Source organism: Somniosus microcephalus, chromosome 11, assembly GCF_052327205.1.
Source record: "Somniosus microcephalus isolate GS21.2 chromosome 11, FLI_Smic_1.0, whole genome shotgun sequence".
NCBI lineage: Eukaryota > Metazoa > Chordata > Chondrichthyes > Squaliformes > Somniosidae > Somniosus > Somniosus microcephalus.
In genome coordinates this window covers 200,380,042-200,402,881 of record NC_140997.1, presented here as the reverse complement: position 1 = coordinate 200,402,881, position 22,840 = coordinate 200,380,042, and the positions used below count along the sequence as shown (strand labels likewise).

Here is a 22,840-nt window from a genome sequence, read left to right as displayed (position 1 = left end):
ATCTCTGTCTTGAATATACTCAATGACTCAGCATCCACAGCCCTCTGGGGTAGAGAACTCTTAAGATTCACAACCCTTTGAGTGAAGAAATATCTCCCCATCAGTCCTAAATGGCCGAACCCTTATCCTGAGACTACGTCCCCTAGTTCTAGCCTCCCTAGCCAGGGGAAACATCCTCCCAGTATCTACCCTGTCAAGCCCCGTAAGAATTTTATATGTTTCAATGAGATCACCCCTCATTCTTCTAAACTCTAGAGAATATAGGCCTAGTCTACTCAATCTCTCCTCATATGACAATCCCCTCATCCCAGGAATCAGTCTGGTGAACCTTCGTTGCACTCCCTCTAAGGCAAGTACATCCTTCCTTAGGTAAGGAGACCAAAACTGTACACAGTACTCCAGATATGGCCCTATATAACTGCAGTAAGACTTCTTTATTTTTATACTCCAATCTCTTTGTAATAAAGCCTAACATACCATTTGCATTCCTAATTGCTTGTTGTACCTGCAGGTTAAATTTCTGTGATTCGTGTACAAGGACACCCAGGTCCCTCTGAATATCAACATTTCAGTCTCTCACCATTTAAAAAAAATTCTGCTTTTCTATTTTTCCTACCAAAGTAGATAACTTCACATTTCTCCACATTGTATTCCATCTGCCATGTTCTTGCCCACTCACTTAACCTGTCTATATCCCTTTGCAGCCTCCTCACAATTTACTTTCCCACCCAGCTTTGTATCATCAGCAAATGAATACATTACACTTGGTCCCCTCATCTAAGTCATTGATATAGATTGTAAATAACTGAGGCCCAAGCACTGATCCTTATGGAATCCTACTAGTTACAGCCTGGTAAGCTGAAAATTACCCATTTATTCCTACTCTTTGTTTTCTATCCGTTAACTAATCCTCAATCCATGCTAATATATTACTCCCAATCCCATGAGCCCTAATTTTGTGTAATCCTGTGTGGCACCTGATCGAATGCTTTTTGAAAATCCAAATACACTAAATCCTTTTCTACCCTGCTAGTTATAATCTCAAACAACTCTAACAGATTTGTCAAACACTATTTCCCTTTCCTAAATCCGTGTTGAAGGAAGTAAATTGATGGGATAGGCACCTCTGACACAAAACCTGTGATCATGTAGTTATGAATTTTGCACTGCTGTGTTAGTTTCCAGGTAGCCTTCAAAACATTAACTTTGCACAATTGAAAGCTTTTCAATATTGTTTTAATGAATTTCATGTAGAAAGTGATTCAAAGTGCACCAATTGCATTTAGTTGCAAACTGGAGCAGTGACAGACTGTATGGGCCCGGTATTTATGGGGAGGGAGTGGGGGAGCGCGGGGGTAACCTGGTGAGGCCAGGGACACGGCGATCCTGCCGAATTTAACAGCAGGATCTCATTATAAATGTTTTCTTCCGTTTCCTGCCTGGCAGCTGACCAAATTGACAAACTGGCTGGCTGCCAGACGGGAAAACCAGCAGCAGGAGGCCACAGCCAGGGATCTTTGGGGGCAGTCCATGGTAATCAGATCATGGGGCAGGCTGCAGATTGGGGAGGCGGTCAGCAAATGCAGCAAGGCGGAGAGAAAGGCTGCGATAAGCAGGGAGAGGACGAAGTGCCGGGGGAAGCACTCCTGCTCTTCCTGGCCCACAAGGAATGATATAAAAAGCACTTGCCTTCTGGAGCCGGCAGCACCCACCTCCATTTCGCTGCCGGGTTTCCCCAAGCCCTAGAAAACCCAGACGGCAGCAGCTAAATATAAATCAGGCTCCCAATTGCACTGTGGGAGCCCGATTTACCTGCCGCTGTAAAAATGGCGGCAGAAGTGTAAGGGTCAGGTATGGGAGAATTCCCCGCTGTTTAGGGATTAACCCCCACAGCCTGTTGTTGAAGGGGTTAATATCAAGGCCTATGTCTCTGTTTGACATCTGGAGCTAATCATTCAAGATACATTTGATGACATAGTAGAGTAACAGATTTCCATTATGAAAGACAACTAAAGCTCCAGAGTTTCCTCCGCATTTGCACCGATACACCCGTAATCTGCACTTAAACAATTTACGTGGCTTAAAAGGTTGCGGAATTTTGGGAGTAAGCAAGTTACTACAATACACCCAAGTCTCCTCGATCATTTACGTCCGTCTATCAAACCAACCCGCCAAACAAATCTCCGCCCACAAAACTGGCCACACCCCCGACTTTCAAATGCGCAAATCCTCCAATTGCGTTTGTTCGGGGAGTCTCTGAACTTTGCGACCAGATTTTCCAACACAGCAGGAAAAACGAATTTTTCTAGTCTTTTAATTACAATTCACATTAAAAATTGCAAAGCTTTCCCGATTGCAGGTTCTTAACCTTGCTGTGCCTGAATGATGGTTAAAGGAGCTGAAATTTAAATTTTAAGACTAAAAAAGAAATATACTGGTGTGGTTTGGCGTTTCCTTGGGCCCTGATTGTTCACGCTTATTTACTCCCATTTTAAGTTTGGGCGCATTCTAATGAGAATGGGAGGATACTTGGGCATAATTTCACGTTAGAATCATAGAATGATACAGCACCAGAGGCCATTTGGCCCATCGTGCCCGTGCTGGCTCTTTGAAAGAGCTATCTAATTAGTCCCACTCGCCTGCTCTTTCCCCATAGCCCAGCAAATTTTTCCATTTCAAGTATTTCTCCAATTTCCTTTTGAAAGTTATTATTGAATCTTATTCCACTACCCTTTCAGGCAGCGCATTCCAGATTATAACAACACGCTGCGTTAAAAAAATCCCCATGTCGCCCCGGATTCTTTTGCCTATTACCTTAAATCTGTGTCTACTGGTTACTGACCCATCTGCCAGTTTCTCCTTATTTACACTATCAAAACCCTTTGTGATTTTCAACACTTTTATCAAATCTCCCCTTAACTTTCTCTGCTCTAAGAAGAACAACCCCAGTTTCTCCAGATAACTGGTGTCTTTCACCCTGACACTATTCCAGTAAATCTCTTCTGCACCCCTCCTTTGAAGTCCTTGCTAAAGTGTAGTGCCCAGATTGGCCACAAGACTCCAGGTGGGGCCTAACTAATGATTTATAAATGTTTACACTAACTTCCTTGCTTTTGTACGCTGTGCCTCTATTTATAAAGCCAAGGATCCCATATGCCTTTTTAACAGCCTTCTCAACTTATCCTGCCACCTTCAAAGACTTGTGTGCGTACACCCCCAGGTCTCTGTTTTTGCACTCTCTTTAAAATTATACCATTATATTGCGTCTACTCATTCTTCCTACCAAAATGAATCCCTTCACACTTCTCTGCATTAAATTTCATCTGCCATGGGTCTGCCCATTTCACCAGTCTATGTCCTCCTGAAGTCTATTACTATCCTCCTCACTATTTACTACATTTCCGAGTTTCATGTCATCTGCAAACTTTGAAGTTATGCCCTGTATACAGAAGTCCAGGTCATTAATACATATCAAAAAGAGCAGTGGTACCAACACCAATCCTTGGAGGACACCGCTGCACACTTGACTCCAGTCTGGAAAAACAACCGTTCACCACTACTCTCTGCTTTCTGTCCCTTAGCCAATTTCATATCCACGCAGGCACTGCCCCTTTGATCCCACGGGCTTCAATTTTGCTAGCAAGTCTATTATGGCAAACTGGCTGCAGCTTCAGGCGCAATTTCTGGGTTGCGTCCACGGAGGAAACTCCAGGCCCCTAACTTCAATTTCAAATAACCTTTGGTAGAGTTCACTCAGTTGTATTCAGCATTAGCGCCTTCACATAAGAATTAGGTGCAGGAGTAGGCCATACAGCCCCCCGAGCCTGTTCTGCCATTCAATACGATCATGGTGGATCTTCGACCGTAACTCCAATTTCCTGCCCGATCTCCATATCCCTTGATTCCTCTGGAGTCCAAAAATCTATCGATCTCAGCCTTGAATATACTGAACGACTTAGCATCCACAGCCCTTTGGGATAGAGAATTCCAAAGATTCACAACCCTCTGTGAAGAAATTCCTCATCTCAGTCTTAAATGGCCGGCTCCTTATCCTGAGACTATGCCCCCCCTAGTTCTGGACTCTCCAGTCAGAGGAAACAACCTCTCAGCATCTACCCTATCAATCCCCCTCAGTATCTTATACGTTTCAATGAGGTCATCTCTCATTCTTCTAAACTCCAGAGATTATAGGCCCAATCTACTCAAGCTCTCCTCATAGGACAACCCTTTCATCCCAGGAATCAATCTAGTGAACCTTTGTTGCACCACCTCTAGGGCAAGTACATCCTTCCTCAGATAAGACCACCTTACTTAAGTAAATGACAAAGTAATTTTCTACTTACATGATTAGAAATAGTTTCAAAATTTTGCAAAACTTGTATGCAGCCCTGAAGATTACAATGATATAAAGCAATCATACCATGTTAAAAATGTCAAACCTCACTTAAAGTGAAGAGAAAGTGCTTTATAGCAGTTGCAATTATAGCATGCTTCAGAAATGTTATTTCAGCTTCCTATTTTGGCCTCTGCTAATTTCATACTACTAAAATAAACATACTAACACAATGCAAAACTTTAAACAAAATCAGTTTTATCAAATGCGTTTGGTTTCCACCCATCTTTAATGAAATTAGTAAGTGGGGCGATTACCTTAAGCTCCTGCAGCTGATCCGGTTCATAAAGTTTAGGAGATAAAGACTGCGCAAGGAATGCATCAAGTTCATGGCGACGCAGGATCCTCACCCCTGGCCACTGCAACAAGTAGCTATAAGGGATATACAAACATACGCTTTCAGCTTTCAGTTAATTTTCAAATCAGATCACACTATTTAAACACAATGACATTCCATCCATAAGTAGATAAATAAATGCTAATTATTTTGGGTTTTTTTTTTTAAATAAGGTTTTCTTGGGTCAACATTTCTATAGTTTAAACAAAAATATACATACATACATCTCTAACCATATCCTAACTAACTGCTCATGATGTAATGACATCTAAATTTGTATATAGTCTTTCAGAATATGTCAGTGCACAAATTGTGAAGTAAATAGTTTTTCAGTTCAATTGATGATGTTGAAGTGATTGAGGAATATGGTGAGAAGATAAGTTGATGGGATTTAGATAAAAAGAAAAAAGCGTGTGGGCCAAATGACTTATTCCTAAACATTCTTGCGACCACTAGTATTTAGTATAACTTAGCAAGTATTATCACTTTATTTCCGTGTAAAGATTAACTAAGACACCAGAATGAAACCAAAACACGGCAAAGAAAAACAAAACAAAAAAAAGCAATGGCAACATAATGTTATAGACTAAACAGCACAAGCATTTTAACAGGGTGTAAAATCTTACAAAAATCACCTTTATGCTGATATAAACTGCATATTTTTATAGGGACAAAATTATACATAGAAATTGCAAAGCACAATGTTTTGGCCAATTATGCCTATTCCAGCTCTACAATGGAGATTTCGACTATGATCACACTTCCCTGCTCTTTCAGCCATGATCTCATTGAATGGCGGAGCAGGCTCGAAGGGCCGAATGGCCTACTCCTGCTCCTATTTCTTATGCTCTTATGGTTCCCCATAACCTTAATTATTTTCCCAAGTACTAATTTAATTCTCTCTTAAATGTTGACTTCACTTCAAAAACAAATGTATTCCATATTTTAATAGCTACAGTATTTGCAGGAAAATATTTCTTACCTCCCCTTTAAGCTTCTAATCTTTTTGTTCCCTTAGTGCTGATTTACCAACCAGTAGAAATAAACTTACTAATTTTGGATCTCCAGTTTTTAAACTGGGATCTCAAACATTTTCATAATTTAACAGGCAAGAAAGTGAAAAAGTTGTTATGTCGCCCCACCCCCCCCCAGAATATATCGCGCCATGTGTGTGTATTGCAAAGGATTAGACTCCACACTTCATTGTGCTCTGTAATTTTTTTGAAACAAAATTCTGAATAGAACACAAAACAAAATTTTTTTTTTTCCAAATTAAGAAAAGAAGTTATTCATAATCCTATCAATTCAATTATATGTTAGAACTGCACAAATTCAAATTTTACTGTAGGGCACTTAGCACTATGCAAAAATGTACTCGCGAATGCTATAAAGAAAACCAATCCATTCTCTTTCACTGTTAATCTGGGCGCTACACTTACCGTAACACACAGCAAAGAACAAGAAGATGCGTTGGGACGTTTGAGGGATTAAGCATAGCTGGTGTGTCTGATCTCATGCAGGCAAGAAATGCCCTCATTCTTCTGTTTTTATCCTCCACAGCTTTTCCTAGCCATAACTTCTTTAAGTTGGGACATGTCCACTCTCTAAAAGCAAGTGCTTCTACCAATTCTGGAGTCTGGGGTGATTTCCCCTTGTAAGCAGCCCACTCCTTCACTAAAACTGGGGGAACTGAAAAATATAAATGAGATTGACTGAATTCTCTATACAATAAATTTTATTGAGTTGAAATTGTACTTAATTTCCTAACGACAAGAACTTGCAACATTATTTTTCAGTGCCGTTAGAAAAACTGATGTATTTCACTGTTGTAATCAAGGCAACACACAACTCCCAAGGCATGCATGTACACTGCACACATACACATGTACATTATATGTATCTTGTGTCTGCACGCACTTCCTGGCTGCACCACATTAATTCCTGATGTCACCATTTTGTGTCAATTTTTCCCCATATAATTTCTTATGTCCACATTTAATATGAGATTCACCGACGTAAAGCTATCACACAGAGTGCACAAGCACAGGCGAATGTGCAACAGCTTTCTAAACCGTCTCTGCCAGCTTACCTCCCATCTTGGTTTTTGCAGGGATTTTCCTCCTCAGCTGGAGTTATTTTCAACCGTAGTTTTAAACTTTTGTTTTGTTTTCAAAATTTTAAAACTTTTTTAAACTGAATGCATCTTGATAGTTTTAAAGTTGCCACTTTTGGCAGGCATCAGCCTATCCTTCCTCCCTCTACTATGGCCTTCTGTGAATCATTAAAGAATTTATTTTAAATAAATATTCGGTTGTAAATTTTTTAAGTTTAGGACTCACCACTAAGTTTTGTTTTTAAATGCTAAAATGCCATTGGGCCATCAGACACTGTCTCACTCACGACACTCAGTGCCAGTTTAGGCACCTCTGAGGCTGCCCTGCTCAGTGCAGCCTTGTGACCAAGAGAAATCAGGCAAGTCAGCAAGGACATGGGTGCAGCCATGGGACTGGCTATGTGATGGGGGACAGCATGTTGGATGCGTGGAATGGACAGCAGGCTGCATAAACAATTTTCCTGGCCTTGTACAATTCCATTCTGTGGAATCCGGAAGGCTGTGAGTGGTGGGAGCTCGGTGGTCTAAGTTTTGACTTATTTAGCTTTAGCTCCATTTTGTGCCACTGGAGGTCTGTGGTGCAAGTTTTAATTATTTATAATAAAAACAGAAAATGCTGGAAACACTCAAGCTTCTGTGGCGAGAGAAACAGTTCTGATGAAAGGTCAACGATCTAACTGTTTCTCTCTCCACATATGCTCCTGACCTGCTGAATGTTTCCAGCATTTTCTGTTTTTATTTCAAATTTCCAGCATCTGCAGTATTTTGCTTTTTATTATTTATATATTGGCCCTGCTTCAAAGCTATCAAAAAATAACAAAAATGAATGCTGGAGATACTAGTCTGAAATCTAGCAACCAAGGGTAGCCATGCAGAAGGGGGCTACCACACCCCTGGGGTAGGGTTATCTACATGGGGGTTGGGGGGGGAAGAAGAGAAGGGAGGAGCTTTATTATTGTTATAAATGGGTCAGATCTATATACAGTAATATAAGTGGGTCAGAGCTATAGGCACTGTTGCATCTGCAGTGTCACTAATGCAGTCTCAGGGAAATTCACTTTGTCCTGAATTGTTGCAGGCAAAGCCAGAGGCAACTGAATAGTTATATATTTAAAGTCTTATATCTGCACATACTTGTCACTTTTTCCATTATTAATTCCTATATCCAAATTTATGTTAACTGCCTATGTAAACTTGTTAAGTGTAATTGCACCTCCCTCCAATATGTAGAGGTGCTGCTGAGGTACTGCTGTGTTACCTCTGGCAGGAGGGTTTAATTACAGTATGACAAGTTTATATAAGCAGCTTTCATTATAAATGTGGACATAGGAACTTATAGCGGGAATATAAAAATAAGAACATAATAGATTTTAAATAGGGACTGAATTAGGGTTAGGGTCTAAATGGTGGACCTCTGGAACAGGCTGCGGTGTCGTGTGGAGGACGCAGACTCGCTGAATTCCTTCAAGTGAGAGCTGGATTTGTTTCTGGCTGGGCGGCAATCACCTCTTACAGAAGGTAGGCACTCCAGGGAATTCAGGGCCAGAGTGATCTCCTGGACTAGTTTCGATCGCCTAGATGGGTCGGAGAGGAATTTCCCTTTGCCCTCAAATTGGCCTGGGTTTTTCTGCTTCTCCCAGGAGATCATATGGTTTCGGATGGGGTGGAATGTACATGTTGTGATACACAAGGTATTGCAATTGTGTGGGACAGGCTCGATGGACCAGATGGTCTTTACCTGTCTGTCATTGTTCGTACGCATGCCTGGTCCAATTATCCCTCACCCTCTAACCCAGGACTTAGTCTTTATTCACCTTGTGCAACACCATGGAAGACCAACATAGTATCAACACACATACACCCAACAAAACAGCAGTAGTAGTTCCTGACTGAAAAAATGTAATTGTTATTGTTCTGCTGTGTAGAAAGCTGATTTGAGCTAGACATGTACATGGTTACCATATTGCCAAATTTACCAGCTTTCTCCCCATTTCTAGTTATTGCAAAATTCTGGCTATTCTGCAGCACACAATTGCAATAAAGTGTCAGGTGTTGCAGCAAAACCAAGAAAATTTACTCTAGCTAGTAAATTCCCTATAGGCTTACACACAGCCAACTGTAGTCTTCAGGTCAAGTCGGATTGGAGGCTAGGGGAAAAAATGAATCAAGGCGCAGAGATGTAGTTCAGTCTCCATTTTCAAGTCCTGCATTCTGTCCTTATTTTCATTATACATTCTTTTGTCCCTATTTATAAATGGGAATTGCTTATGTAAACTTATCACACTGTAATCACACCCTCGCATATGACGGTGCTGTAGCACCTCTACTTTGTTTGGGGGGGGGGGGGTGCGGTGCGGGGGTAAGCAATAAAATGCAATTACAAGTTTACACAGTCAGTTTCCATTATTAATGTGGTCACAGGAATTTATAATGGAAAAGTTGACAGGAAGTGTGCACAAATACAAAGATTATAATATATTGGGGAAAAATTCAGTTGTTTGCGCCTCAAGAGGGCGCCAATTGGGGCGCAAAGTGACTAGAGGCCGGGCACGGCGATGTTTGTGCCGCTCGCGAAATTAACGAGACATTTTGCGGCGGCGCTAAACACTTCCGCCACAATCTCCTGCGCCGGCAGATGATGACGTCATTCGAGTGCACAACACCCCGTTAGTGCCCCGGACCGGATATTGAGTGGCGCCCCCTGCCTTACCGCCTGCCACTAGCAATGACAGGTTGAGGGTAGCATTATGCGGTCAGAAAGGGACTAGGGGAGCGCTATTTAAAAGGCGACCGCTTCCTGCCTTTTTTTGTTGGTGACATTTTTGCATCACGCATTCTGAGAGAGAGAGACAGACTTCTGGAGAGATTCAACGCTGTGTGAAGGTGTTTTGAGTACTGAGCAGCACTTTGCAGGTTTATTTTGATTTGCCCTTCCTTGCTTCGCCAGCACTCTGAGGTAGCGCCTCACTCCTTGGCGTTTGTGCCTTAAGACAGGTGTGAAGTGCCTGGTTTAGCGCGCCAATCACCTCCAGGGGCGATAAAAGCCAAGTTTGCTGTCGGAGGCAATAATTAGCGCCAGGCGCTGAACTTTGCGCACGGCCGATAACGGCGCCCCAAATGGGGCGATACCGAATTTTCCCCCCATTATACCCAAGAACAGTGCCATAAAAGTAAAGTACTGATGGGTTCCAACTGAAATTTCTTCAGGTTCACTCAAGGTCATCCACTGAGTTTAAAAACAGCTACTGTCCAGAATTCCTTTAGGTCCCGTCTTCCTGAGCCAGCTCATCATAAATATACAATTCTTCCAAATGTAGCTGGGCAGGATTAATCAATGCCTATGTCTAGGAGCACAGTCTGCTCCAAAGGGCAGTACTAACAATAGATACCCACCACCAATGTTCCCCCTAATTTTGCGCATGTGCGAAATCTCCCATTGAAAAGCCGGTGAACGGCCTGTGTGGGACCTCCAGACAGCTACACAGCCGCGCAGCTAAGTGAGAACGTTGCTCACCACCTTGAAGCAGAGGTTTAATCTGTGACTTTCCAAAAGCTTGGTGAAAATGAGCATACTTCATGTTAATTTCCTGGGTAAACTACTTGGATGAATCAATAGTGTGCTCACCTTGATCTTTTTTTAAACTGGCAAGCTCAGGTTTGGAGTCAAAACAACATTGCTCATGGCTTTCTGGCACGATCTCAGTGTATTTTCAAAAGCTCGGTGAAGATCAGTATATTTTCAAAAGCTCGGTGAAGATTCAGTATATTTTCAAAAGCTCGGTGAAGATTCAGTACAACTGACAACACAACGGCCCTACATTTAGAAATAATCTTGCTATCACACCACTAACATATTTGTTAAGCTTATTAGTTGCCCTAGGTTATCTCAGCTCTGATAAAATTAAAAGCAAGATTTGCCTTGTACCATTGGGAGGTCTGGGTTGTAAAGCTGCGTTAGCACTCTAACCTTAATTAGCATATTAGTTGACCTGACTGATGATACTTGAATCTTGCACTGAAGGAGTGTTGTACCCACTATACAATCCCTGCTTCATCTTGGGGGAATCTAACTTTTTAAACGATTCCAGAGTTTTTGTCTGCACAACTCTATCTGGAAATCCATTTTATATGCTGATCACTCTGTGTGAAGAACTTCCTGTTATCAATCCTAAAGTTGCTATTTTGAAACTGTGCACTATTTAAATTAAAGTGGCATTCCAGATGAACCTTTTCCATTCCCTTAACTGTTTCATATACCTCTAAGATGACCTCTCTGACATCTTTCCAAGTTGTAAAGCCCAAGTTTCTCTCGCCTTTCCTCACAACTCATTTGCTTGGCACCAGGGATTAAACTCATTGCTCTTCCCTGCACTGCCACCAGAGCTTGAATGTCTTCCTTGTTTCTTGGCAACCAGAATTGCGCACTGTACTCAAGGTACAGTCTGACCCGGTAACTGTACAATTTGATCTTCTGGGGGGGGGGGGGGGGGGGGGATTCCTCAGACTCATTTTGGCTACAATGAATTAAATATTATTGGGCATCCTAGGATGTATTTAAACTATAACTTCTGGACTGAGATCAGCAGCTGCAGTCTGGGTTCTAGTAAGGCAGAGCCATGCATATAGTTAGTACAGGTAGACTATCCTTTATCCGAAAACCTCGGGACCAGCCGTGTTTCGGTTTTCGGAGAATTTCGGATTTTGGAAGGTGGGTCGGCAGGGGTCCACGGGGGGGGGGTCGTGCGCACGACCCCCCGCCGACCCCGACCGGCCCCGACCCCTGCGCGAACCCCCGCCGGCGCCGACCCCCCCGCGGACCCCGACCCCCGCCGACTTACGGTTGGGGTCGGCGGGGGGTCGTGCGCACGACTTACGCCGACGCTCGGCGTAAGTTGGCGGGGGGGTCGGCGGGGGCGGGGGTCGGGGCCGGCGGGGGTCTGCGCGCACGACTTACGCTGGCCGAAAAAACCTTCGGTTTTTAGAGGGTTTCGGTTTTCGGAAGTCCAGATAAAGGGTAGTCTACCTGTATACTGTATTCGCTGCTCACGATGCGGTCTCCTCTACATTGGGGAGACCAAACGCAGATTGGGTGACCGCTTTGCGGAACACCTCCGTTCAGTCCGTAAGGGTGATCCCAAGCTTCCGGTCGCCTGTCACTTTAATTCTCCGCTCCACTCCCACTCTGACCTCGGCCTCTTACACTGTTCCAATGAAGCTCAACGTAAGCTCGAGGAACAGCACCTCATCTTTCGATTAGGCACTTTACAGCCTTCTGGACTCAACATCGAGTTCAACAATTTCAGACCACAACCTCTGGCCCTGTCTTTTTTTCATTTTTTTCCTCACATGGCAGCTGTCGATCATTCTGCCATTGCCATTTACACTTCATCTAGAGTCATCTTTTGTTTCTTAACGTGTCCCATTACCATCTCCTTTTGCCTTGCACCATCATCCCTTTTGCTTCTTAATCTCCCCTGCCTTCCATCCTATCACAGGCCTTCCCTTTTGTTCTTTCCTTCCCCTCCCCCTTTACCTGCCCCTACACTTGTTAAAAGCCTGTTCCATCTCCAACGTTTTCCAGTTCTGACAAAGGGTCATCAACCTGAAACGTTAACTCTGTTTCTCTCTCCACAGATGCTGCCTGACCTGCTGAGTATTTCCAGCATTTTCTGTTTTTATTCCATGCATATATTGCTGGTCAACTTCCTGGATACATGCACAAGCAGAGCTATCTCTGTAGTGTCCGTGTGTAGATAAAGACACTGAAGACAGGAGTTGGTTCATAGGTATTTACTAAGCAAGTCTGGGGGGGGTTTCTAAAGGATATACACAATACACAGGCTTATATAGCCCAAGTGGCAATTACCGGCATTACGCACACCTGGGGCTCTTAAAGGCACATACACCACAATTCCTCCCCTTCTAGCTAACTAGTACATCATATTTTAAGTAATTATTAATTACATGTTATATGCAAAATAATATACATTGCTGTATTAATTAATTATAAGTTAGTCTCTCAGGAGGCTTCCTGACTCGGTCCGGATAACGCCTCGGGGGTGTAGTAGTTTCTGGTGGTGTAGTAGGTTCTTCTGGCAAGGCTGATTCGGCTTGAAGGCCAGTGTCGGGTTCATCGGGCTCCAGTATCACCGGATCGGAGGTAGATATGGGTATCTCTACTTCATCGTTAGATGTATAGAGTGGTGGTGTAGGTTGTCCCTTTTCGGATGACTTGATGATTTGGTCAGCATGGCGCCTTATTATACTGTCTCCAATGTCCACGGTATACATCAGTGGTCCTAATCGTGTGCAGATAGTTCCAGGCTGCCATTTCTCGGTACGGTAGTCCCGGGCCAAAACCGGTTGGCCTATCTGGAAGGCCCTAGTTGGCCTTTCATTCATGCCCTGAAACTGCCGGTTCTCCACGTCCCTTCGGATGTTGGGCTTGACCAAATCCAGCCGGCATCTTAGGTTTCTATTGTAGAACATCATGGCGGGAGTTTGGTTAGTAACCATATGCGTTGCATTCCTATATGCAAATAAGAAGTTATCCACCTTGTGCTGAAGTTTTATGTCTTCATTACCCATGGCCTTGATGGCCTTCTTGAAGGTCTGGACAAACCTTTCAGCCAATCCATTGGTGGCGGGATGGTATGGGGCGGACGTGTAGTGCTTAACCCCATTGTTCTTTAAGAACTTTCTGAATTCTTCGGACACAAATTGCGGTCCATTATCAGAACATATCTGCTCCGACAGCCCATTCCTGACAAATATGGTCCTTAATACTGTGATGGTTTTTTCCGTGGTGGTGGAGGACATCTTTATTACCTCCGGCCACTTGGAGTGTGCATCAACTGCGATTAAGAACATTGAGTCCATAAATGGACCAGCAAAGTCGATGTGCACCCTTTGCCAGGGAGATGAGGGCCACTCCCATGGATGTAGAGGGGCCTGTGGCGGAGCATTTTGGACCTTCTGGCATCCTAGGCAGCTCTTGGTCATGTCTTCGATGTCTCCATCGATACCTGGCCACCATACAAACGCCCTAGCTAGGTTCTTCATTTTCACTCCACCCAGATGCCCCTCGTGAAGCTCCTTTAGCACTTTATCCTGGAGTTTGGGTGGAATCACCACTCTGGATCCACACATCAAGGTTCCTCGGCACACTGACAGCTGTTCTCTTCTTTGCGAGAATGCTGGCAACAGTGGTTCGCCATGTGCTGGCCATCCCTTCACTGTTAAATCGTAGACCCGAGAGAGAGTAGGGTCATTTCTTGTCTCCCTTTCAATGGCAGAATTTGTCACCGGTAGACATTCCACTATGGTAGAGTGGAATATCTCTACTGGGTCTACTGTAGGTGCCTCTTCTATCGTTGGCAACGGTAGGCGTGATAAACAGTCAGCATTCCCATGCTGTTTTGACCCTTTGTATTCAATGTTGTATTGGTGTGCCCCTAGGAAAAGGGACCACCTCTGTAGTCTTTGTGCTGTCATAATGGGGACACCTTTTTTAGGGTTGAATATGGAGATGAGGGGTTGATGGTCAGTCAGCAAGGTAAATTTTTGTCCGTGTAGGTAATGGTTGAATTTCTTCACTCCCCATACCAGGCTAAGTGCTTCCCTGTCTATCTGGGCATAGTTATGCTCAGCTGAGTTCAATGAGCGTGACGCAAAAGCTATCGGCCGTTCCGAGCCATCAGGGAATCTATGGGACAATACCGCTCCTATGCCGTAAGGGGATGCATCGCACGCCAGTCTGATTGGTAGTGATGGGTTGTAATGAGCCAAAATTTTCTCGGATGTGATTAAGTCTTTACATTTACGGAAGGCACGTTTACAGTCTTCGTTCCATTTCCAAATCACTCCTGTCTGTAGAAGATCATTAAGAGGGTGTAGAATAGTTGATAAGTTCGGTAAAAATTTATGATAGTAATTTATTAATCCCAGGAATGACCTTAATTGTGAAACATTTTCAGGTGCTGGGGCTTTTATAACTGCTTCAATTTTTTCAGGTGACTTATGCAACCCTTCCTTATTAATTATGTGGCCACAATATGATATCTGATTTTGGAAAAATTCGCACTTGGGGCGATTTGCTCGTAGGCCCCGTTCTTTCAGCCTAGTGAGCACCTGCTCCAAATTGGCAAGGTGCTCGTTGTCGTTTTCTCCTATTATAAGGATGTCGTCTAGGTAGCATTGAGTCCCTGGAATCCCTTGCAGGACTTGCTCCATAGCTCTTTGCCAGATAGCTGGAGCTGATGCTATTCCAAAAACCAGTCGATTGTACTGGTACAGGCCTTTGTGTGTGTTTATCGTGAGATACTTTTTAGAGGTCTCCTCAACCTCCATCTGTAGATATGCATGTGCCAAGTCAATTTTTGTGAAACGTTTTCCTCCGGATAGTGAGGCGAAAATATCTTCTATCCTCGGAAGAGGATACTGTACCGTGTGAAGGACCGGGTTTACAGTCACCTTAAAGTCCCCACAGATGCGAATTTTTTTCTGTTCCTCAGAATTATTTTTCAATGTTTTTTTCATGACTGGAACGATGGGTGTTGCCCATTCGCTCCAATCTATTTTGGATAATACGCCTGCCTTTTCCAAATTCTTCAGCTCTGCCTCGACTGCCGGACGTATTGCGTATGGCACCGGTCTTGCCTTAAAATTTTTTGGAATTGCTGTATCTTCCACTTTTATTGAGGCGGTGATGCCTTTCAAGGTTCCTAGTTTCTCTTGAAACACTTCTTTGGCGTTGGCCAAGATGTCTTTTAATCGTTCAGGTATGATGTCATCATTGTTTTTTTCCTTACTGGTCACCGTCAGTGCCTGAATGGAGTGCCAGTCTAAACGTATCTTCCTTATCCATTCACGTCCCAACAACGGTGGACCACCATCTTGTAGAATGTATAAATACAACTTTTGTATTTCTTTGCCGTTGTATACCACAGGCACCCTTATTTTTCCTTTGGGGTAGACTTTCTGCCCCGTATATGTTTTTAAGATAATGGATGTGTCTTTTAGAGGTATATGCGAAAATAGCCTCTCGTAATCTCGTCGATTTATTATGGTTAGAGCTGATCCTGTATCTAGCTCCATTTTAACTGGGGACCCTGCTATTGTGAGGGTAACCCAAATGGTTTGGTAATCCTCTTTGGCAAGTACATTATGTAATTTGAGACAGCTTAGTCTCTTGTTTCCGGAGTCGCTATCGCTATTCTGGTCTTCGGAGCTATTGTCCGTCATCATTTGTACCTTCCTGTACTTTTCTTTATTGATTTTTTGTTTTCTGTCAGTGGATTTATTTTGTCCAGATTGGCATACCCGTGCAATGTGTCCAATCTTACCACATTGCCTGCATGCTTTGCCCTTGAACCAGCAGTCCCTCTGGTTATGGGTGGATCTGCCGCAGCGATAACATCTTCCGAACTCCTGTGTCATTTTATGGGTGCCGAAGTCCTGTGTCTCGTGTTGTATCTCTGCAGCTCCTTTTGCTGCTGCTTCGTATGATACAGCCATACTGAAAGCTTTGTCCAATGTTAAATCTTTTTCAGAAAGCAGTCTTTTTTGTGTTCCTTCACTTAAGAGACCGCAAACAAATTTGTCTCGAAGATAATCCGATAGTCCTGCTCCGAATTGGCAGTACTTTGATAGCTTTCTTAATTCGGTTAGGTAATCAGCATTACTTTCATTCTTGTGTTGATTTCTCTTGAAGAACTTGAATCGTTCCGCTATCAGCAGCGGTGTTGGGTTTAAATGCTCCTGCAGGGTATCAACAATTTCTTTAAAAGTCTTGTCCTTTGGTTTGGCTGGAGTGATTAAATTTCGTAACAGCCCGTATGTCTTCGCGCCCATTAAGTTCAGAAGTACTGAAGCTTTTTTTTCATCTGTTATTCCATTTGCAGTGCAATAAACCTCTACTCTTTCCACGTATGTGGTCCAATCTTCTATTTCGCCATCAAAAGCCTCAATATTACCAGATTTAGGCATTTCAGAAAAGATATGGCGCTTCCCGCGCTTTTTTTTCTCTCTCTGTAGCAACGATATGGCGCTTCCCGCGCTGCTACCGATAACAACGCTGTTTTACTGTGGTTTCCGTTTATTCACTGTTGGAGACTCGTTCCCGACGGAGGTCTAAACGCTGACCTGCTTGCCGCGCCGGCCGTCTCTCGAGTGCACCCTCCCAGTCCGTTATTGCTTGCCTCCGATTTCGCTGCCTGTCTCAGCTGCAGAGCCCGCCGCTGGAGCTCCAGCCTGACGCCCAGGAAGGATTAGCGCAGTACCTGTCACCAGCTTGGCCAGCTGGTGAAACCACAGTTTCTCTTACTTCCTTGAGTCTTCTGGACGCTGGAGGAATCGATGTCCTTGAGGTGCTGCCGAATTGCAGGTAAGTCCGTTTCCACTTCGTCGCCACTGTAGTGTCCGTGTGTAGATAAAGACACTGAAGACAGGAGTTGGTTCATAGGTATTTACTAAGCAAGTCTGGGGGGGGTTTCTAAAGGATATACACAATACACAGGCTTATATAGCCCAAGTGGCAATTACCGGCATTACGCACACCTGGGGCTCTTAAAGGCACATACACCACGATCTCCCAACAGTTTTGGAATATAAATGTTGAGAGAATGGGGAGAAGAGAATTCCTGCTCAACATTTTAATTAAGGTGAAAGTTTAAAAAGTGCCTCTGGGTGGGGGAAGTCCAATTGAATACTATATGAACCAAGTTTGACACCTCATTGGATTTACACTCCATGCAGCAAACATAAGCAGTAGGAGACTCCATCCCCAAGGGAGTCTCACTCAACTTTTCTCTGAAGTCAGGTCAAACCAAAACTCCAGATTTACTCTGCAAATTTAATGTTGGTTTAAAGCCAAAATTGTTTTCAAATGCTAAACTTGCAGTATCAATGTTGTTTTTATTCATTCATTCACGGGATGTGGGCATCGCTGGCAAGGCCAGCATTTATTGCCCATCCTAACTGCCCTCGAGGTGGTGGGGAAGCCACCTTCTTGAACCGCTGCAGTCCGTGTGGTGAAGGTCAGTGCACCTTTGGAGATCCTCAGCCAGGAATACTCAGGGTAGATTTGGAAGTCCATTTATCCAGACTGCAGCTCTCACTGGTGAAAACTTACAAGTCCTCATTTAGAATTGCTCATTAACTCTGTAGGATTTATAAAGAGCTACTGAAACAAGACCCAACACAGTCTGTCCACCTACTTCATTAGGAGTGAGAAAAGACAGATACTGTTCAAGTCATTTCAAACTTCTCTCCAAAAGAACTATAGGAAGACTTTCTTTAATCTTCCTTAGAAACATAAGAACATAAGAAATAGGAGCAGGAGTAGGCCATACGGCCCCTCAGGCCTGCTCCGCCATTCAATAGGATCATGGCTGATCTGAATCTAGACTCACGTCCACTTCCCTGCCCTCTCCCCGTAACCCCTAATTCCCTTATCTGCTAGGAAAATGTCTATCTCCATTTTAAATTTATTTAATGTTGCAGCTTCCACAGCTCTCTGGGGTAGCAAATTCCACAGATTTACTACCCTCTGAGCGAAGAAGTTTTGAAAGGGCAGCCCCTTATTCTAAGATTATGCCCCCTAGTTCTAGTCTCACCCATCAGTGGAAACATCCTCACCGCATCCACCCGATCAAGCCCCCTCACAATCTTATATGTTTCGATAAGATCGCCTCTCATTCTTCTGAACTCCAATGAGTAGAGTCCCAACCTACTCAACCTTTCCTCATACGTCAACCCCCTCATCTCTGGAATCAACCGAGTGAACCTTCTCTGAACCGCCTCGAGAGCAAGTATATCTTATCTTAAATATGGAAACCAAAACTGCACGCAGTATTCCAGGTGTGGCCTCACCAATACCCTGTATAACTGCAGCAAGACTTCCCTGTTTTTATACTCCAGCCCCCTTGCAATAAAAGCCAAGATTCTATTGGCCTTCCTGCTGCACCTGCATACTAACTTTTTGTGTTTCATGCACCAGGACCCCCAGATCCCTTTGTACTGTAGCACTTTGCAGTTTCTCTCCATTTAGATAATAACTTGCTCTTTGATTTTTTTCTGCCAAAGTGCATAACCTCACACTTTCCAACATTATATTGCATCTGCCAAATCTCTGCCCACTCACTTAGCCTGTCTATGTCCTTTTGCAGGTTTTTTATGTCCTCCTCACTCACTGCTTTCCCTCCCATCTTTGTATCGTCGGCAAACTTGGATATGTTGCACTCGGTCCCTACCTCCAAATCGTTAATATAGATTGTGAAGAGTTGGGGTCCCAGCACTGACCCCTGCGGAACACCACTAGTTACTGATTGCCAGCCCGAGAACGAACCATTTATCCCAATTCTTTGTTTTCTGTTAGATAGCCAATCTTCCACCCATGCCAGTATATTGCCCCAATCCCGTGATTTTTGATCTTGATCAGTAATCTTTTGTGTGGAACCTTGTCAAATGCCTTTTGGAAGTCCAAATACACTACATCCACTGGTTCCCCTTTATCCACCCTGTATGTTACATCCTCAAAGAATTCGAGCAAATTCGTCAAACATGACTTCCCCTTCGTAAAACCATGCTGACTCTGTCCTATTAAATTATGTTTATCCAAATGCTCTGTTACTGTTTCCTTAATAATGGACTCCAACATTTTGCCAACCACAGATGTTAGGCTAACTGGTCTAGAGTTTCCAGCTTTTTGTCTACTTCCCTTCTTAAATAAGGGTGTTACATTAGCAGTTTTCCAATCTGCCAGGACCTTTCCTGAGTCCAGGGAGTTCTGGAAAATGATCACCAATGCATCCACAATCCCTACCGCCACTTCTCTCAAGACCCTAGGATGTAGGCCATCAGGTCCGGGGGATTTATCCGCCTTAAGTCCCATTATTTTACTGAGTACCATCTCCTTAGTGATTTTAATCGTGTTTAGCTCCTTCCCCCCCCCCCCCCCCCCATTGCCCCCTGTTTGTCCAGTGTTGGGATATTTTTAGTGTCCTCTACTGTAAAGACTGATACAAAATATTTGTTCAGCGTCTTTGCCATCTCCATGTTCCCCACCACTAGTTTCCCGGTCCCATCCTCTAAGGGACCAACATTCACTTTAGCCACCCTTTTTCTTTTTATATAGCTGTAGAAACTCTTGCTATCTGTTTTTATATTTTTTGCTAGTTTACTTTCATAATCCATCTTCCCTTTCTTAATTAATCTTTTACTTATTGTTTGCTGGCTTTTAAATGCTTCCCAATCTTCTATCCTCCCACTAGGTTTGGCTAATTTATATGCCCTTGTTTTCAGTCGAATACTATCCTTTATTACTTTACTAAGCCACGGATGGCTGTCTTTTCTTTTACTCCCCTTTTTCCTCAGTGGAATATATTTATCTTGAAAGATGTGAAATATCTCCTTGAATGTAGACCACTGCTCTTGTACCGTCTTATACTTTAATCTGTTTTCCCAGTCCACTTTAGTCAATTCTACTCTCATACCTTCATAGTCTCCTTTACTTAAGCTTAGTACGCTGGTTTGAGATCCAACTCTCTCACCCTCAAACTGAATTTGGAATTCAACCATATTATGGTCACTCATTCCAAGGGGATCCTTTACTAGGACATTTTTTATTAATCCTGTCTCATTACACAGGGCCAGATCTAAGATTGCCTGCCCCCTGGTTGGTTCAGTTACATACTGCTCAAGAAACCCGTCCCTAATACACTCTATGAACTCTTCCTCAATGCTGCCATGCCCAATTTGATTAGTCCAGTCAATATGAAAGTTAAAATCCCCATGATTATAGCTGTTCCCTTATTACAAGCCCCAACTGTAATTCACAAACTGCAGAGTCAGGGCACAGCCTTTGCTCAGTGGTAGCACACTCACGTCTGAGTCAGAAAGCCATCGGTTGAAGCCCCATTCCAGAGACGTGAGCACATAACCTAGGCTGGCACTTCAGTGCAATACTGAGGGAACACTGTACTGCTGTGGATGCTGTCCTTCGGATGAGGCAATAAACCGAGGTCCCATCAGGCCCCTCAGGTGGGCGTAAAAGATTCCACAGCACTATTCGAAAAAGAACAGGGGAGTTCCCACAGTGTCCTCGCCAACATTTATCCCTCGAGCTACACCAGAAACAGATGATCTGGTCATTTTAGATTGCTGTTTGTGGGACCTTGCTGTGAGCAAAATGGCTGCCACATTTCCTACATTACAACAGCATCTATCCTTCAAAAGTATTTTATTGGCTGTAAAGTGTTTTCGGATGTCATGAAGTCATGAAAGACACTATATAACTGCAAGTTCTTTCTTTATGACAAACTGAAAGACATGATTGCCTGAACCACAGCCAGAAACAGTCTTTGCAGAGTTCATGTGTATTTTAATAAGCTGGATACGAACTTGGAAAAAGATTTTGCCAAGATACGGCATCAAAACTAGAAAGCTGCTTTCACAGAATTCTTACTAAACCAGTCAGCTGATAAAATATGTGCAGTATACGCAAAACTTCTCTCACTTGTGGGAGTAGCACCAAGAGCTTCAGGTGGTAATGGATGCCAATGAAGGGAGAAAAACAGGATGAAAAGTCTTCACGGGATCTATTCCCAGCATTTAGAACAACAAGAAATTGGCATGTGGTCAATTTCTGACTATCCCCATTAATATTTGCTGATTCAATTCAATTACTGATGCTAACAATCTGTAGCACTTAGAGGTTTACTTCAAAAATCACATTTTTAAGATTTGATCACTGACTCATATTTTGTGGTTAGTGAGATGAAGGATATCAGTCCAAGGAAGTAGGACGTTTTTCCACTTTTAGCACTCATGTCAGAAAAGGTCTTCATCAATTAACCCAACCACAAGCCTTATCCTCATTACACACATACATACCCATACAGAACTGTGCATTACTAACAGCAGTTTTCCTGGTAGCCTAAAACTGAGAATTTAAGCCTGAACTTTTAGTTTTTTTATCATTTGGATTTTCACCCACTAGGATAAACACTATCCAAATTTCACACGCAGTGGAGTTGCTTCTATCCAATCAATCAGTAAGGACCGGATTTGAGCACAGGCCCCGGAAATGAATGTATTCAACAGTGTACCATACAGCCATCAACCATATTTAATATTAACTTGCACATACAGTGGATATGCAAGTTCAAAGGGGAAGAGCTGAGGTAGTGATGGGTGAGAGGATGTAGCAAGAAAGGGAATGGGCAGTGCTGCCATGAATGGAGTGAGGATGTGGGGGAGAAGCATGAGTGAATGACGAGGGATGGGAAGGAAACCACTGAGGACATTTTCCCCACAACCCTCACCACAACTGCAATCAGAAGCCGCTGGTGGCTCCTTTCCCCGCCACACCACCCACCAGAAAGGAAAGAAGAAAAATAGAGAAAGAAACAGAAGAGTTAGAGGTGAGAAGCAGAAGAGAAAGAGGGAGGAAAGCATCGGAGAGTTAGAGAGAAACGTTAATACCAACAGCAGAAACAGGTAAGAGAGAGATCATATTCTCTGACTTATCCTGCACAATGCTACACGAGATAAACTAGTAATATATTCAAAATCTTCTTTCTGCTCACACTTCATGTCTACAAAACTGTTCTTCCTGCTGTCAAAATTGTCAAACTTGTTGTCAACTTTTTCCCACAATAGATTCCCATGTCCCTATTTATACTGTAAAAAGTGCTTATGTAAACTTGTCACACTGTAACTACACCCGTTGAGCAGTGGTGATATGGTGGCGCCTCAGTTTTGCATTTCCCAGCTACTCAGCCTTTAATTCAGATAAACTCCTATGCCCCAACCAACTCTACTTCCCAAATTACCTTAAGTTTAGTGAGTTAACTTTGACTATGAAACTGAAATATTACCAACAAGGACAGAATGTCGAACTTTAAAATGGAGATAATTATGTCTGTGCTCCTTGGTCCAATTATCTCATCCTCTAACCTCATCTTACCGGAGGACCACGCACGGTCTTGATTTCACC

The 22,840-nt window shown here is 43.3% G+C and overlaps 1 protein-coding gene across 3 annotated transcripts in view; it reads right to left on the bottom strand.

Moving 5' to 3' along the window:
- Nucleotides 1–22,840, bottom strand: part of LOC147111120 (constitutive coactivator of PPAR-gamma-like protein 1 homolog) — a 145,143-nt gene that overhangs the window by 33,549 nt on the left and 88,754 nt on the right. For all 3 annotated transcript variants that reach the window (XM_086001690.1, XM_086001687.1, XM_086001689.1), the window contains exons 11-12: nt 6,170–6,419; nt 4,651–4,765 (exon numbers count right to left, since the gene is read on the bottom strand). In XM_086001690.1, coding sequence (XP_085857816.1) covers nt 4,651–4,765; nt 6,170–6,419 — 365 coding nt within the window. The remainder of the gene's footprint in view (nt 1–4,650; nt 4,766–6,169; nt 6,420–22,840) is intronic.